This window comes from Erythrolamprus reginae, chromosome 2 (assembly GCF_031021105.1).
Source record: "Erythrolamprus reginae isolate rEryReg1 chromosome 2, rEryReg1.hap1, whole genome shotgun sequence".
In the NCBI taxonomy this organism is placed as follows: domain Eukaryota; kingdom Metazoa; phylum Chordata; class Lepidosauria; order Squamata; family Dipsadidae; genus Erythrolamprus; species Erythrolamprus reginae.
In genome coordinates this window covers 333,990,120-334,005,787 of record NC_091951.1, presented here as the reverse complement: position 1 = coordinate 334,005,787, position 15,668 = coordinate 333,990,120, and the positions used below count along the sequence as shown (strand labels likewise).

At 40.9% G+C, this 15,668-nt stretch overlaps 1 protein-coding gene across 1 annotated transcript in view; it reads left to right on the top strand.

Moving 5' to 3' along the window:
* The window catches only part of TARS1 (threonyl-tRNA synthetase 1), a 46,731-nt gene that overhangs the window by 27,738 nt on the left and 3,325 nt on the right, over positions 1 to 15,668 (top strand). Inside the window, exons 11-18 of the mRNA XM_070743486.1 lie at positions 1,086 to 1,252; positions 3,020 to 3,182; positions 4,191 to 4,328; positions 5,527 to 5,604; positions 10,099 to 10,199; positions 10,288 to 10,392; positions 13,168 to 13,240; positions 15,447 to 15,561. Coding sequence (XP_070599587.1) covers positions 1,086 to 1,252; positions 3,020 to 3,182; positions 4,191 to 4,328; positions 5,527 to 5,604; positions 10,099 to 10,199; positions 10,288 to 10,392; positions 13,168 to 13,240; positions 15,447 to 15,561 — 940 coding nt within the window. The remainder of the gene's footprint in view (positions 1 to 1,085; positions 1,253 to 3,019; positions 3,183 to 4,190; positions 4,329 to 5,526; positions 5,605 to 10,098; positions 10,200 to 10,287; positions 10,393 to 13,167; positions 13,241 to 15,446; positions 15,562 to 15,668) is intronic.

Here is a 15,668-nt window from a genome sequence, read left to right as displayed (position 1 = left end):
CCCTATTTGGACCGGGACTCACTGCTCACAGTCACTCATGCCCTCATCACCTCGAGGCTCGACTACTGCAATGCTCTCTACATGGGGCTACCTTTGAAAAGTGTTCGGAAACTTCAGATCATGCAGAATGCAGCTGCGAGAGCAATCATGGGCTTCTCCAAATATGCCCATGTTACACCAACACTCCGCAGTCTGCATTGGTTGCCGATCAGTTTCCGGTCACAATTCAAAGTGTTGGTTATGACCTATAAAGCCCTTCATGGCACTGGACCAGATTATCTCAGGGACCGCCTTCTGCTGCACGAATCCCAGCGACCAGTTAGGTCCCACAGAGTGGGCCTTCTCCGGGTCCCGTCAACTAAACAATGTTGTTTGGCGGGACCCAGGGGAAGAGCCTTCTCTGTGGCGGCCCCGGCCTTCTGGAACCAACTCCACCCAGAGATTAGAATTGCCCCCACCCTCCTAGCCTTTTGTAAGCTTCTTAAAACCCACCTTTGCCGTCAGGCATGGGGGAACTGAGATACTCTTTCCCACTAGGCCGTTACAATTTATGCATGATATGTTTGTATGTATGTTTGGTTTTATAATAAGGGTTTTTTTAGTTGTTTTAATATTGGATTGTTACATGTCCCAGGGAACATGTGATCAACTTTTTTCAGCTCACAACCATGTTACTAACTGAACTGTTAAGTGATTCACTTATTAGAGTGATCTATTGAGTGAATGATACATGGAATGCATTAAGTTTTTAGGATCGTTTAAAAGTTTTTTAATCATACTTAATTGGATCAAATTGTTTTACTATGTATTCTATGTTTGTTGTGAGCCACCCCGAGTCCACGGAGAGGGGCGGCATACAAATCCAATGAATGAGTGAATGGATGGATGGATGGATGGATGGATGGATAAATGAATGAATGAATGAATGAATGTTGTGGCAAGAAAGGTAATAAAAATGGGGCAAAACTCACTTAACAGTTGTCCCTCTTAGCGGTAAAAAAGTTGGGCTCATTGTGGTCTAACATTGAGGACTACCTGTTTATGATTCTCTGCTAAATGTGGCTCTGACTCTGATTTTTTCACAGAGCGAGTATCGAAAACGAGGCTTCCAAGAAGTTGTGTCTCCAAACGTCTACAACAGCAAGCTTTGGGTGACCTCTGGCCATTGGCAGCATTACAGCGACAACATGTTTTCGTTTGAAGTGGAGAAGGAAACATTTGCTCTGAAGCCCATGAACTGTCCTGGACACTGGTATTGGATTTGTGCCAACTTTTAAATTCACTTGCTCTTTTTCGCCCTTTCCTAATTCTACTTTGGTCTAGACCAGAGGTCTCAAAAACCCGGGTCACTTTAAGACTTGTGGACTTCAACCCCCAGAATTCCTCAGCCAGCTTGGCTGAGATGAGGTGTTGAGCTTTGCTGCCTGAGGAATTATGGGAGTTAAAGTCCACAAGTCTTAATGTGGCCTGGGTTTGAGACTCCTAGTCTAGAACCATGATGGCGAACCTCTGGAACGCGTGCCACAAGTGGCATGTGGAGCCATATCAGTGGGCATGCAGGCTCAGGTCCCGCGCCAAGCTGATTTTCAGGCCTCCTGGGCCCACTGAGAGTTGGGAAACAGCCTGTTTTCAGCCTCCGGAGGGAGTTGGGAAGGCCTGGGTTTTTTTGCTCTCCAGAGCTTTTCTAGGAGCCCAGGGAGGGCGAAAACGGCCTTCGCACTCTGGAGGCCAGAAATGGCCCGTTTTCCAACTTGAAGAAGTTGGGAAATGGGCCATTTCTGGCCTCCAGAGGGCTCCCAGGGAGATGGGGAAGGCAATTTTCACCCTTCCTTGGGTTCCTAGAAAGGCTCAGGAGCTTGGGGAGAGCAAAAAAACAGACCTTCCGGTTCAACCACAACTCGGCAAATGGGCCGTTTTCTGCCTCCGAGGGGTAAGGGTAGGCTGTTTTCATCCTTCTCAGGCTCCTAGGAAAGCTCTGAAGCCTGGAGAGAGCGAAAAACGGGTGTTCCATCACATGCCGGGGGAGAATCGTGTACATGTGTGCTGGAGTGCATGGAATTACAGGTGTTGCGCATGCATGCGCGCAGGCCCCACACCCTCCTTTTGGCACATGGACCATGCTGTTTTATTATTGTTGTTAGCTGCCCCGAGTCTACGGAGAGGGGCAGCATACAAATCTAATGAATGAATGAATGAATGAATGAATGAATGAATGAATGAATGAATGAATGAATGAATGAATGAATGGCCTGTTTTTCACCCAGGTACCAGAGACTCTTAGAGGCTGGGGAGGACAGAAATGGCCTCCTCCACCCCCTGGAAGCCCTCTGGAGGCCAAAAACAGCCTCCCAGAGCCTCCTTGAGAGCCCTGTACTTACCTGACATCCAAAACAGGCCGTGTGGAGACTCCTTGGAGGGGAGGGGCGGTCCAAAAAATCAGCTGGCTGGCGCACAGATGTGCGCTGGAACTGAGCTGTGGCAACAGCTCGCATGCCTACAGATATGGCTCTGTGTTTCACGCATGTCATAAGTTCGCCAACATGGCTCTAGTCCTTATCTTATTTAAGGGTTAAATAAGGTTCAAGAGGGAAGTGCTTTTAGTAGGAAAGTGAACACAAGAACAAGGGGACACAATCTGAGGTTAGTTGGGGGAAAGATCAGAAGCAACGTGAGAAAATATTATTTTACTGAAAGAGTAGTAGATGCTTGGAACAAACTTCCAGCAGACGTGGTTGGTAAATATACAGTAACTGAAGTTAAACATACCTGGAATAAACATATATCCATCCTAAGATAATACAGGCGATAGTATAAGGGCAGACTAGATAGACCACAAGGTCTTTTTCTGCCATCAATCTTCTATGTTTCTATGTTTCTATCTATCTGGAGAACTTCTGGTTGGGGAAACTTGGCAGATTTGTAGAAAAGCATCTGCTTTTCAAGGCTCTTTTTGATTCTTCTCAAGTTCTCAGAAATGTCATCCCAGGCAGATGTCAACAATTTGTCTTGCTTTCTTCAGCCTTATGTTTGATCATCGGCCGAGATCATGGAGGGAGCTGCCTCTGCGCCTGGCTGACTTTGGAGTCCTGCACCGCAACGAACTATCTGGGACGTTGACTGGTCTCACCCGAGTGAGGCGGTTCCAGCAAGATGACGCTCACATATTTTGTGCCATGGAGCAGGTGAGAAATGACCCAGGGCAGGGGTGCCAGACTCAAGGCCCAAGGGTCAGATCCAGCCCATTTTCACTGGCTGAGCACTTGGGCCACCATAGGCGCCCCTCACACGAGTGAAGTCGAGCTGGCCATGCCCCCTGGCCGCATACCCCTCCTCCCCAAGGTCAAACACAACCCTGATGTGGCCCTCAATAAAATTGAGTTTGGCAGAAATGGAAAGAAAAGAAAATACCAAAAGATGAAGAAGTATTTAAAAAAATAATGGAATGTGCAGACTTAGACATGATGACAAGACGCTTGAATAATCAAGCAGAAACAGGATTTTATAAAATATGGGATAAAAAATATGTATAAAAGGTGGAATCTTAAAAAATAGTTTTAAAATTATATAAGAATTTATAATCATTTGAATTTATGAAATTGAATATATATATGGTAGAGTATTAAGAAATTAAAAGGATAAGGTTTATTTTTTCTTTTTAGATTGAATCAGTGATTTTAATTATTACAAAATATTGTTATAACAGATATAAAGTAATAGATTAAAAATAGTATAATGATAGAGTATTTTTGTAATATTAATAATTTTAAATGCTTTTTTATTATTTGTTTAATTAATTGATTTTAATTAGTTTAATTATATTATCAAAATGATATTTTATAGACAGGAGAACTTATTTGAGTTATATGAATTATAATATAAAGATGGAAACGCAGAGGTAAATTTAAAAAGAATGTAGAAATATTAAAAATTGTATTTCTGTATTGATCTGACTATAGTTAGATTTTTATTTTTTTTTGGTATTAGTTAGACTTCTAAGACAAGCGGAGCAATGGTAGCTCCTTTAAATGTTAAATGTCTGTCTTGTTTGTTTAAAGAAAAACAATAAAAATATTTTTTAAAAATAAAATAAAATTGAGTTTGGCACCCCTGATTTAAGGTAATTTAAGAAAAATAGTGTTATAAAAACAAATGGCTATTGATCACATTGGATCTTTTCGTTTTGTGGACAGATTGAAGGGGAGATCAAAAACTGCTTGGAATTCTTGCGCACCGTGTATGAAGTCTTTGGTTTTTCCTTCAAGCTTCATCTCTCTACCCGTCCTGAAAAATTCCTTGGAGATATTGAAGTGTGGAATGAAGCTGAAAAGGTATTTGTGTCCTAAATATATTTTCATTTGTTTTATTTGTTAATTTAAACGGATTTTCATTTTAATGGATTTGTTCGTTTTAATGGCCATCTCTATGTTGGTTGAGTCAGGAAGGATCCCCTTGGGTACCATTTGTTGGGGGGGTCAAGGGAAAGGGAGGGTCTTGCCTTCTCTTTCTGCTCAAGATCCCCCAATTGGTGGGCCACTGTGTGACACAGAATGCTAGGCTTGATGGGCTTTGGCCTGATTCAGCATGGCTCTTCTTATGTTCTTAAATTCTTATGTTCATATTTCCTATAATGACCAACATAAAACAGTGTCAGAAAGCTGTTTCCAAATACATAATTTCCAATTGATAGTTTGGAAGTAAAATTGTACTGAATCTGCAGCCCCTGATGTCCTCAAATACCCTTTTTTAGAGGGGATGAAAAAAGAACACATTTTTAATGTGCATTTTTTCCCTATAACCTTAGATGCACAAGTTCCATATAGATCAGAGGCAGCAGGAAAGGCTGCTCAATTCGACCGTCTTTCAGAAACTTTGCAGAAGGAGCTGTTAGCATGAGGATTGAGGGGGACCAATTTTAGGAGGCCAAAAAGGGAATGACCCTTTTGAAATGAACAAGCTTGGCACAATCTTTTGGATTGACAGCTTTTATTAAAAGGCATATAATTTGTGAACTGTAGCACGAAGGTGATTCCTTTTGATCTTTGGCTATCATATCCGTAGGCTGCCATGAACTTTGGGCTACTATAGATTTAAATGGTTCTTCTACCTAACAAATTTAGACTGAAGAATCCATTGCCAGACAAAATAATTTTAGTGGATCATACTTATAGGTAAATTTAGTCTAAAAGCATGTGACGTATATAACTAACTGATGCTCAGCACTTAAAGAATCCAACTTTAAGGGATTCTGAGACTGGAAGAAAGAGGGTTTCCAGATAATAGGATAGCCAGGGGAATATTGTATTTTATATATTTGCCAGCTTCTTAAGACTCCAGGCAAGTTAACAAATTAAAACAAGTGAAGCAGTCACTTGGGTATGCAAACATACATACATACTCACCAAAGTAAGAAATAAACTTCTCTAATGTTTGTGTTGAGAAGAAAAGAAACAACCAATCATTTTGCTTAGAACAACTAATAAATAAATAAATTAATTAATTAATACTTGGCATATCATTTTCCATTAGCAACTTGAAAATAGCCTGAATGAGTTTGGCGAGAAATGGGAATTGAACCCTGGAGATGGAGCTTTTTACGGGCCAAAGGTTAGTAAAACACCTTAACAAGATCCCCTTATATAGAGCGCTGGTGAGACCACATTTGGAATACTGTGTTCAGTTCTGGAGACCTCATCTACAAAAAGATATTGACAAAATTGAACGGGTCCAAAGACAGGCTACAAGAATGGTGGAAGGTCTTAAGCATAAAACGTATCAGGAAAGACTTAATGAACTCAATCTGTATAGTCTGGAGCAGTGTTTTTCAACCAGTGTGCCGCGGCACACTAGTGTGCCGTGAGACATGGTCAGGTGTGCCGCGAAGCTCAGAGAGAGAAAGAAAGCAAGAGAGAAAGAAAGAAAGAAGAGAGAGAGAAAGAAAGCAAGAGAGAGAAAGAGTGAGAGAGAGAAAGAGAACAAGAGAAAGAAAGCAAGAGAGAAAGAAAGAAAGAAGAGAGAGAGAAAGAAAGCAAGAGAGAGAAAGAGTGAGAGAGAGAAAGAGAACAAGAGAAAGAAAGCAAGAGAGAAAGAAAGAAAGAAGAGAGAGAGAGAGAAAGCAAGAGAGAGAAAGAGTGAGAGAGAGAAAGAGAACAAGAGAAAGAAAGCAAGAGAGAGAGAAAGTGAAAGAAAGAAAGCAATAGAGAGAGAGAAAGAGAGGGAGGGAGGGAAGGAGAGAGAGAGAAAGACATAGAGGGAGGGAGGGAGGGAGAGAGAAAGAGAGCAAAAAAGAGAGGGAGGAAGGAAGAGAAAGAAAGAGGGATGGAGAGAGAAAGAAGGAAGGGTGAGAAAGAGGGAGGGAGAAAGAAAGAGCGAAAGAGAGGAAGAGAGAGAGAGAATTTTTTTGTCCAAACTTTTTTTAGCCCCCCCCTCCCCCCGCTCAATGTGCCCCAGGGTTTCGTAAATGTAAAAAATGTGCCGCAGCTCAAAAAAGGTTGAAAATCACTGGTCTGGAGGACAGAAGGAAAAGGGGGGACATGATCGAAACATTTAAATATGTTAATAGGTTAAATAAGGTTCAGGAGGGAAGTGTTTTTAATGGGAAAGTGAACACAAGAACAAGGGGACACAATCTGAAGTTAGTTGGGGGAAAGATCAAAAGCAACGTGAGAAAATATTATTTTACTGAAAGAGTATAGTAGATCCTTGGAACAAACTTCCAGCAGACATGGTTGGTAAATCCACAGTAACTGAATTTAAACATGCCTGGGATAAACATATATCCATTGTAAGATAAAACACAGGAAATAGTATAAGGGCAGACTAGATGGACCATGAGGTCTTTTTCTGCCGTCAGTCTTCTATGTTTCTAAGACATTTTAAAACACTTGTTTCGTTTTCCTTGAAGCTGTTTTTGTAATTGGTTTCATTACAGAAGCTATTGGCTGGGTACTGTTCGCTTAGCTGTACTTGACACCCATTACACCATAATTCTCTTCAGGGCTCTGAGGCTATATAACAGAATATTCAGGCAGGAGGGCGAGAAAACATGTCCTCATTTTACGATACTCCTGTATCGTAAAATGGGGACATATTGGTGTATGCGTGTGACAAGCTAGCTCGCTTCTTCTTAACCTTCCTCTTTGCCTGTTGAATAAGTAATTCTTATCAGGGGGGTTGATCTGAGGGGTGGAGTAGACCAGTGTTTTTCAACCTTGGCCACTTGAAAATGTGTGGACTTCAACTCCCAGAATTCCCCAGGCAGCAAGATGAGGGAATTCTGACAGTTGAAGTCTACACATCTTCAAGTAATCAGAGTTGAAAAACACTGGATCATTCCTTCCTTCCTTCCTTCCTTCCTTCCTTCCTTCCTTCCTTCCTTCCTTCCTTCCTTCCTTCCTTCCTTCCTTCCTTCCTTCCTTCATTGACCTGCCCTTCTCACAGACTCAGGGCAGCTCACAAGAATAAAAATAAATACAATAACTATAAATAATAATAATAATAATAATAATAATAATAATAATAATAATAATTTATTGGATTTGTAGGCCGCCCCTCTCCGCAGACTCGGGGCGGCTAACAACAATAATAAACACAACATGTACAATCCAATAATAAAAACAACTAAAAACCCCTATTATAAAACCAAACATACACATAAACATGCCATGCATAACTTGTAATGGCCTAGGGGGAAGGGCTATCTCAACTCCCCCATGCCTGGCGGTATAAATGAGTCTTGAGTAGTTTACGAAAGACAGGGAGGGTGGGGGCAGTTCTAATCTCCGGGGGGAGTTGGTTTCAGAGGGCCGGGGCCGCCACAGAGAAGGCTCTTCCCCTGGGGCCCGCCAAACGACAATTACAATTAAAATTACTAAATTACAATAAAAACAAACAATCATTCCTCATTTATACAGTGGCCGGAGCGAAACTATCATTCACGGTCCCCAGGCCTGATGTGTTTGTAATTCCTTTCGAAAGGCAAGGAAAATGAGGGCGGTGTGGATCTCCAGGGAGAGTTGGTTCCAGAATAAACTATTAGCTAAACAAAATTGTATATAGAAGAATAGCATGTAATAGATTTGTATATGTGATGCAATGTGGTGATATTTTATATGAGAGAAATAGAGTGAAGACAGCCCCTCCCTAGTCGTTCTCAGATTATATGGTAGATGCAGAAAGTCTTTCATCTGGAAAGATTCTGTCTATATGAAAAAATAAAGAACTCAGTTTGGAAGTATCAACACATTTCATTCTTGGTTTTGAAGGCCTGACATGTAGGGTTGCTGGGAACAAAAATGTTACATCTGATTGATAGCGTTTCACTGACATTTTCGAAGATGAAAATGAAGGGAACACACCCATTTCTGTGTAATTCAGAGAGAAAGATGATTCTTTGCATTATTTGTACCAAGGGGAACTAGATTGTAAAGCAAGATATGAGAAAAAATCCTAATGAAATACCTCAGGAAACCTTTCGCTCTGTTTGGGACGTAGCCGCTGATTATAATGATTGTGAAATAAAATAAATAAATAAAATAAATAAAATAATAAAATAAAAAATAAAATAATAAAATAAAATAATAAAATAAAATAATATAATAAAATAAACAATACAATACAATACAATACAATACAATACAATAGATATAGACACCATACTGTTAAATGAAGGTGTTAACCAAGAAGCAGGAGAATAATCTGGAAACTAGTCTGGAGGGAAAGATGTTTGTTCTTTTTGACACCACGGTATGTTTACCTCAGCGGAACGTATCCAATATGAGGATGTTTTTCATTATGACGCTAATTTCAAATTAGGCATAAAATAGGATTTTAAAAAGTGGAATTAAAATGTCATATTAAAAATCAAGGCAACAAGGGATAATAGAAAATTCATTTAGAATTAAAAGCTTGAGTGAGCAAATAAATTTTCAGCTACCACTGAAGCTTACCGGGGGCTGAAATGAAACAAAAATACAGTTTAAGTTTAATTGGATTTGAATGCCGCCCCTCTCCGAGGACGGTTACAGAGTCAGTGTCATAGCTCCAGGCAGCATCCAAGCTAAATCAGAGTCCAAGTCAAAGTACAGTGATACCTCGTCTTACAAACTCCTCGTCATACAAACTTTTCGAGATACCAACCCGGGGGTTTTTTGCCTCTTCTTTTTTGTCTCTTCTTCCAAACTATTTTCACCTTACAAACCCAAGCCGCTGCCACTGGGATGCCCCCCCTCCGGACTTCTGTTGCCAGCGAAGTGCCCGGTTTTGTGCTGCTGGGATTCCCCTGAGGTTCCCCTCCATGGGAAACACCACCTCCGGACTTCCGTGTTTTGCCAATGCTGCAGGGGAATCCCAGCAGCGCAAAAACAGGCGCTTCGCTGGCAACGGAAGTCTGGAGGGAGGGTTTCCCAGTGAAGGGAGCCTCAGCGAAATCGCAGCATCACAAAAACACAGAAGTCCTCGAAACCCCACCTCCGGACTTTGCTTATCGGAAGGTGGTGAAGAGGGAACACATAAGCCCAGGACTCTGCGATTGTCATAAATATGAGTCAGTTGCCAATTTTGATCACGTGACCATAGGGATGCTGCCATTGGTCGTAAGGGGGAAAAGCAGTCGTAAGTCACTTTTTTCAGCCCCATCGTAATTTCAAACGGTCGCTAAATGAAGAGTCGAAAGTCAAGGACTACTTTTACAGAAAAGTAGCATGTAATTTCCCCCTCAAGGTAGTTGTATAAATACAATATACAAAATGTGAGAAACCCAAAGATAAAATCTAATCTAAACCCCCTAACAATTAAAACCATACAACCCAATTCGTCCAATCACACACAAACTTTCATCCAATCAGCCAGAACAGAATGCCAATGCTCAACGGTCACAGGCCTTCTGGCAGAGGTGTGTTTTTAAGACCTTTCGGAAAGCCACAAGGGTGAGGGTGATTCCAATAACCGGAGCTGCCACAGAGAAGGCCCTTCCCCTAGGCCCCGCCAGGTGACACCTTCCTTGAAGATGTTTCACTTCTCATCCAAGAAGCTTCTTCAGTGTTTGTAAGAATTCTGTCCATGTTTCTTTGTCTCATCGTCTTCCTTGTCACCCCACCAAAGATTGATATCCAGATCAAGGATGCCATTGGCAGGTACCATCAATGTGCCACTATCCAGTTGGATTTCCAGCTGCCTTTGAGATTCAACCTCTCATTCATGAGGTAAGTAGGTCCTGTGGTTTTATTTTGCATTTTATAATTCTCACCTAGTTAACTGAGTTTTGAGAATTGCGCTAATTTTATCTTCTAGCCATGACGGTAATGACAAAACCAGACCGGTGATCATACATCGTGCCATTTTGGGATCGGTGGAGAGGATGATTGCTATCCTGACTGAAAACTATGGAGGCAAATGGTATCGTATTGTTATTTTAAACAGACTTAGAACCATTCGTTTAGTGACTGTTGGAAGTTTGCCCACTATTGCCCACAAAATCATATGCTGCAACGTCCTGCCTGTCGGCGACTACTTCAGCTTCAACCACAACAACACAAGAGCACACAACAGATTTAAACTTAATATTAACCATTCCAAACTTGACTGTAAAAAATATGATTTCAGTAACCGAGTTGTCGAAGCGTGGAACTCATTCCCGGACTCCATAGTGTCATCCCCAAACCCCCAACACTTTACCCTTAGATTATCTACAATTGACCTATCCAGATTCCTAAGAGGTCAGTAAGGGGCGAGTACAAGTGCACTAGAGAACCTTCTGTCCCTGTCCTATTGATCTCCTATATCTCCTATACCTTTCTTCTATTCCTATATCTCTTCTTCTATTCTTTCATTGATATGTTCCATTACTATATCTTCTTTTCTATTCTTTCTTAGATATATTTTACTATGAGTATCTCCTCTATAACCTTCATCATGTATTTTACTATGTGTATATAGATATATACCCACTAAAACCCTCATTGTGTATTGGACAAAATAAATAAATAAATTAAAAAAAATAAAAAGTTACAACACAGCATTGAAAAAATTGGGCTCGTGACCAGTTTTCACACTTACCATTATAACATTCCCATGGGGATCAAAATTTGGGTGATTGACAAGTGGATGTATTTATGACAATTGCACTGTCCTGCGGACATGTGATAATTATGTGTAACCTTCACAACTGTCTTCCAACAAATAACAATGGAGGAAACCCAGATTCACTTAACAACTGCAGTGGTTCAATTAACAACTGTGTCAAAAAAAGGTGTAAAGTGAGGCACAACTCAGGTAACAACTGTTTTGCTTATCAGTGGAAATTTTGGGGTTCGTTGTACTCATATATCGAGGACTACCTGTACACAAAAATATGAAATCACAACTGTCAATTACAATAATTATTATATTGTATTTCTCAGAGGTGCTTTTTCAAGAGTCAACTTGACTTTCTTGTTTTTTTTCTTTTTAAGATGTTTTGCTTCCCATTCAAAACAGCTCTGACAGGATAGTGGGGAATGGAAGGATTTGTACTATTTATTTAGCTGCCAAAAAAGCCAATACAGTACTAGGCTGCATTAACAGATGGATAGAATCAAGATCACGTGAAGTGTTAATATCACTTTATAAGGCCTTGGTAAGACCACACTTGGAATACTGCATTCAGTTTTGGTCACCATGATGCAAAAAGGATGTTGAGATTCTAGACAGAGTGCAGAGAAGAGCAACAAGTATGATTAGAGGACTGGAGGCTAAAATATATGAAGAATGGTTGCAAGAACTGGGCATGGCTACTTTAATGAAAAGAAGGACCAAGGGAGACATGATAATAGTGTTCCAATATCTCAGGTTCCAATATCTCAGGGGCTGCCACAAAGAAGGAGTCAAGCTATTCTTGAAAGCATCTCAGGGTAGAACAAGAAGCAATGGGTGGAAACTAATCAAGGAGAGAAGCAACTTAGAACTAGAGAGAGAAGCAACTTAGAAGGAGAAATTTCCTGACAGTCAGAACGGTTGATCAGTGGAACAGCTTGCCTCCAGAAGTCGTGAATGCTCCAACTGGATGTTTTTAACCAGATGTTGGATAACCATCTGTCTGAAGTAGTGTAGGGTATAAGGGTGTAGGGTATAAGTAGCTAAATAGTATAAGGGCAGACTAGATGGACCATGAGGTCTTTTTCTGCCGTCAGTCTTCTATGTTTCTATGTTTCTAGGGTTTCCTGCCTAAACAGGGGGTTAGACTACAAGACCTCTAAGGTCCCTTCCAACTCTGTTGTTGTTGTTGTTATTAATATTAATGTTTGTTTGATTTCTATGCTGCCCTTCAGTCTATACGTTCAATCTCAGTTAATTGGTAGAACTAGGATATCGAATCAGGATCTGATCTATTCTGAGCTATGAAGAGTATTTTTTTTAATACTGTAAGAAATGCACAGTTTTTGAGCCCATTCTGTGTAGCCCAACTGTAAGTATTTCTAAGAAATACAGTAATACCTCATGATACGAACTTAATTGGTGCAAGGAGGAGGTTCGTAAGACGAAAGGTTCGTAAGACGAAAGGTTCGTAAGACGAAACATTGTTTCCCATAGGAAACAATGTAAAGTCAATTAATCCGTGCAACCAAAAAACCCCCCGCAAAAAAACGGCTTTCGGCGACTGCTGGGAAGCGGCGCGGCTGTTTTAAAAGGTGACAGCCGGCCTGGGGGGCTTCCCAGCACCCCCCGAACCCCGAACCCGGGTTCGGGGGGGTGCTGGGAAGCCCCCCAGGCCGGCTGCGACCTTTTAAAAGAGCCGCGCCGCTTCCCAGCTGTCTCCTGAAGCCGAACGCGGAAGTTCGGCTTTGGCGTTCGGCTTCAGGTGACAGATGGGAAGCGGCGCGGCTGTTTCAAAAGGTCGCAGCCGGCCTGGGGGGCTTCCCAGCACCCCCCTGAACCCGGCTTCCCAGCAGTCTCCGAACGCCGGTTCGTAACTCGAAAAAAGTTCGTAAGAAGAGGCAAAAATTTTCTGAACCCCGGGTTCGTATCACGAGTTGTTCGTAAGACGAGGAGTTCGTATCTTGAGGTACCACTGTACTTAACAATTAATAGCAGTGTGCAAGGTCATTGTCGCTAGCCTCCCTCTAAAGTTAACAGGAATTTGCTCTTGTCTTTAAACATATAGCAGTGACTTCTGCTGTTTCTCTTTTGTCCAAGGCCACTCTGGTTATCTCCTCAGCAAGTGATGGTGATACCAGTTGGACCAACATGTGATGAATATGCACAAAAGGTAAGTTTTAACTTTTATTTTGTCCTACATGCAAAATCAACTTAGGAATGCATAAAGACGTGAACATATCCAAAAAGATAATGGCAAACTCCTCAGAAAAAAGTTTTGATCTACAGGCTGCATAAATGGATTCTGGGTCCTCAGAGACTAAACTCCATAAATCCTTTTACTACATGTGAACAAAACCCACACAAAGAACAGATGCAAACCACTAGCATTGCAAAGGAAGTCTTTGCATACAACTCACAGTTTGACCAACTCCTTATTTACAAATCTATTTGTAAATAGTGAACATCTATCAAAGGGGAACTGAGAAGCTGTCCAATAGAGAGGAATATTTTGGGAGATTTGTCTATTTAAGTGTGATTAAAGGCTTTTCTGCTTGGGATTTTGAGTAGAGTAGAGGGGAAGAGAAGTAGAGCAGAGAAAGAAAAGGGTAGAGTAGAGACAATGCAATACAAAAGAAGAATAGAATAGAAAAGAGAGGAGAATATTATTTTCTGGCCAAGCATGACTGGACACACAAGGAATTTGTCTCTGCTGCATGTTCATACAAGCAACAAGTGATAAATCATGATCATAATAATAAAATGATAATAATAAATCATAAGATACAGCACTCAGTGTTAGGCATAAGATACTAAATAAGAAGCAACCAACATAAATCATAAGATAGGAACAACGAATGATAGTACTAAGGAATAGGAAAAACAAGAAGGATAATAATACAGCCCTACTATATGGTTCAATATCCTAAGGTAGTGATGGTGAACCTTTTCTGGTTCGCATGCCTAAAAGGTGTGTGTGCTAGCGAGTCTTCGGAGAGGGGCGGCATACAAATCTAAGTAATAAATAAATGTGTGCATGTGCTCACACCCCTTCCCTCCTCCCCATGTATGTGTACACACACACAAGCACTGCCCCTGTGTATGCTTGCAATCCCCTCTGCCCCCCCGCGCATGCGCACAGGCCTCACCGAAACCTGGGAGGGTGAAAAACGGGCAAACCGGAACTTCCGGTTTGCCCCTTGTGCTGTTTTTTGCACTCCGGAGGGTTCAGGGAAAATTCCTGAAGCCCCGAAGTGCAAAAAACAGCAGGCAAAACGGAAGTTTGAAAAAAATGGACTTCCGTTTTGTCTGTTGGGCGTTTTTTTGCACTCCGGGACTTCAGGAAGCTGACATAGGGCAACGTTTCGCATGCTGTTACAGTCCTAGGGCATAAGGTAGTGTTTTTGGAATTAGCTGTTTAGCAGAGTGATGGCATGGGGGATTGGGGAAACTATTTTGTTTATGACTGCAGTTATATGCGTGTTTCTACATGTATGTAACGTTTCCAATGGCAACACTTTATTTGTGTGGTCTTAAGCAATGTATCTAGATCAGAAGTACAAAGTATAGAAAAGAGATTGAATGTAAAAGTAAAGATGTAACAGAATATACAGATATGTAAGTAATATATATGATAAGAGGTGATATTAATACACTAGTACCTCTAGATACGAGCTGCTCCACATGCGAGTATTCCAAGTTACGAGCCGAGACGCGAGCAAAATTTCTGTTCGACACCCGAGCTCAAATTCGGGACACAAGCCGAGCTTCCACTAGGTGGCGCAAGAACTCCTTGCTTCAAGTTATCTCGGCGCAAAAAACAAAGTCTAAAGGCATTTGTTCGAGATGCGAGTTGATCTACATACGAGCTCGGGTCTGGAACGAATTAGACTCGTATGTCGAGGTACCACTGTAGTTATATATATTGAGAATCGAAAACTGTACAGGGAATACAGTTTAACCTACAAATATATAAATGGAAATACAACATTAACACAATTTACCATAAAAAGGGTTACAAAGGTTAAATGTATTGTTTTGTTTGTTTTGTTTGTATGGTTTTGTTTAAAGTTTGTATTTTAATGTTTTAAATGTTCTATTTTTAATGTTTATACTCAACCAAGTTATTTTTACACGGAAGCACAATTTGTTTTCACGTCTGCCTCTATCTGAATATCTTTGAAAAACATGTTATCCGAATAGATATCATAGGGTTTAACTTATGAATATTAATTTGACTACAGACTATTCTAATGTCATATTGGTGGAGCAAAACGTGCTATTTTGATGATGAGAACTGCAAAGCCCCCAAATGCCCTTCCCTCCAGTTGTTTGTTTCATGCACAGGCTAAAACATTGCTGATTTGGTTCTCCCAAAGGTGAAACAACAGTTCCATGATGCTGGTTTAATGGCGGATATTGACGTGGACCATGGTTGCACTCTGAATAAGAAGATCAGAAATGCTCAGCTTGCCCAGTACAATTTTATTTTAGGTAACAGTGTCTCTGTGCAGCATGTGTGTGTGTGTATTTATTTATTTATTAATTAAATTAAATTTGCATGCCGCCCAACTCCCGAAGGACTCCGTGTAGCTCCATTT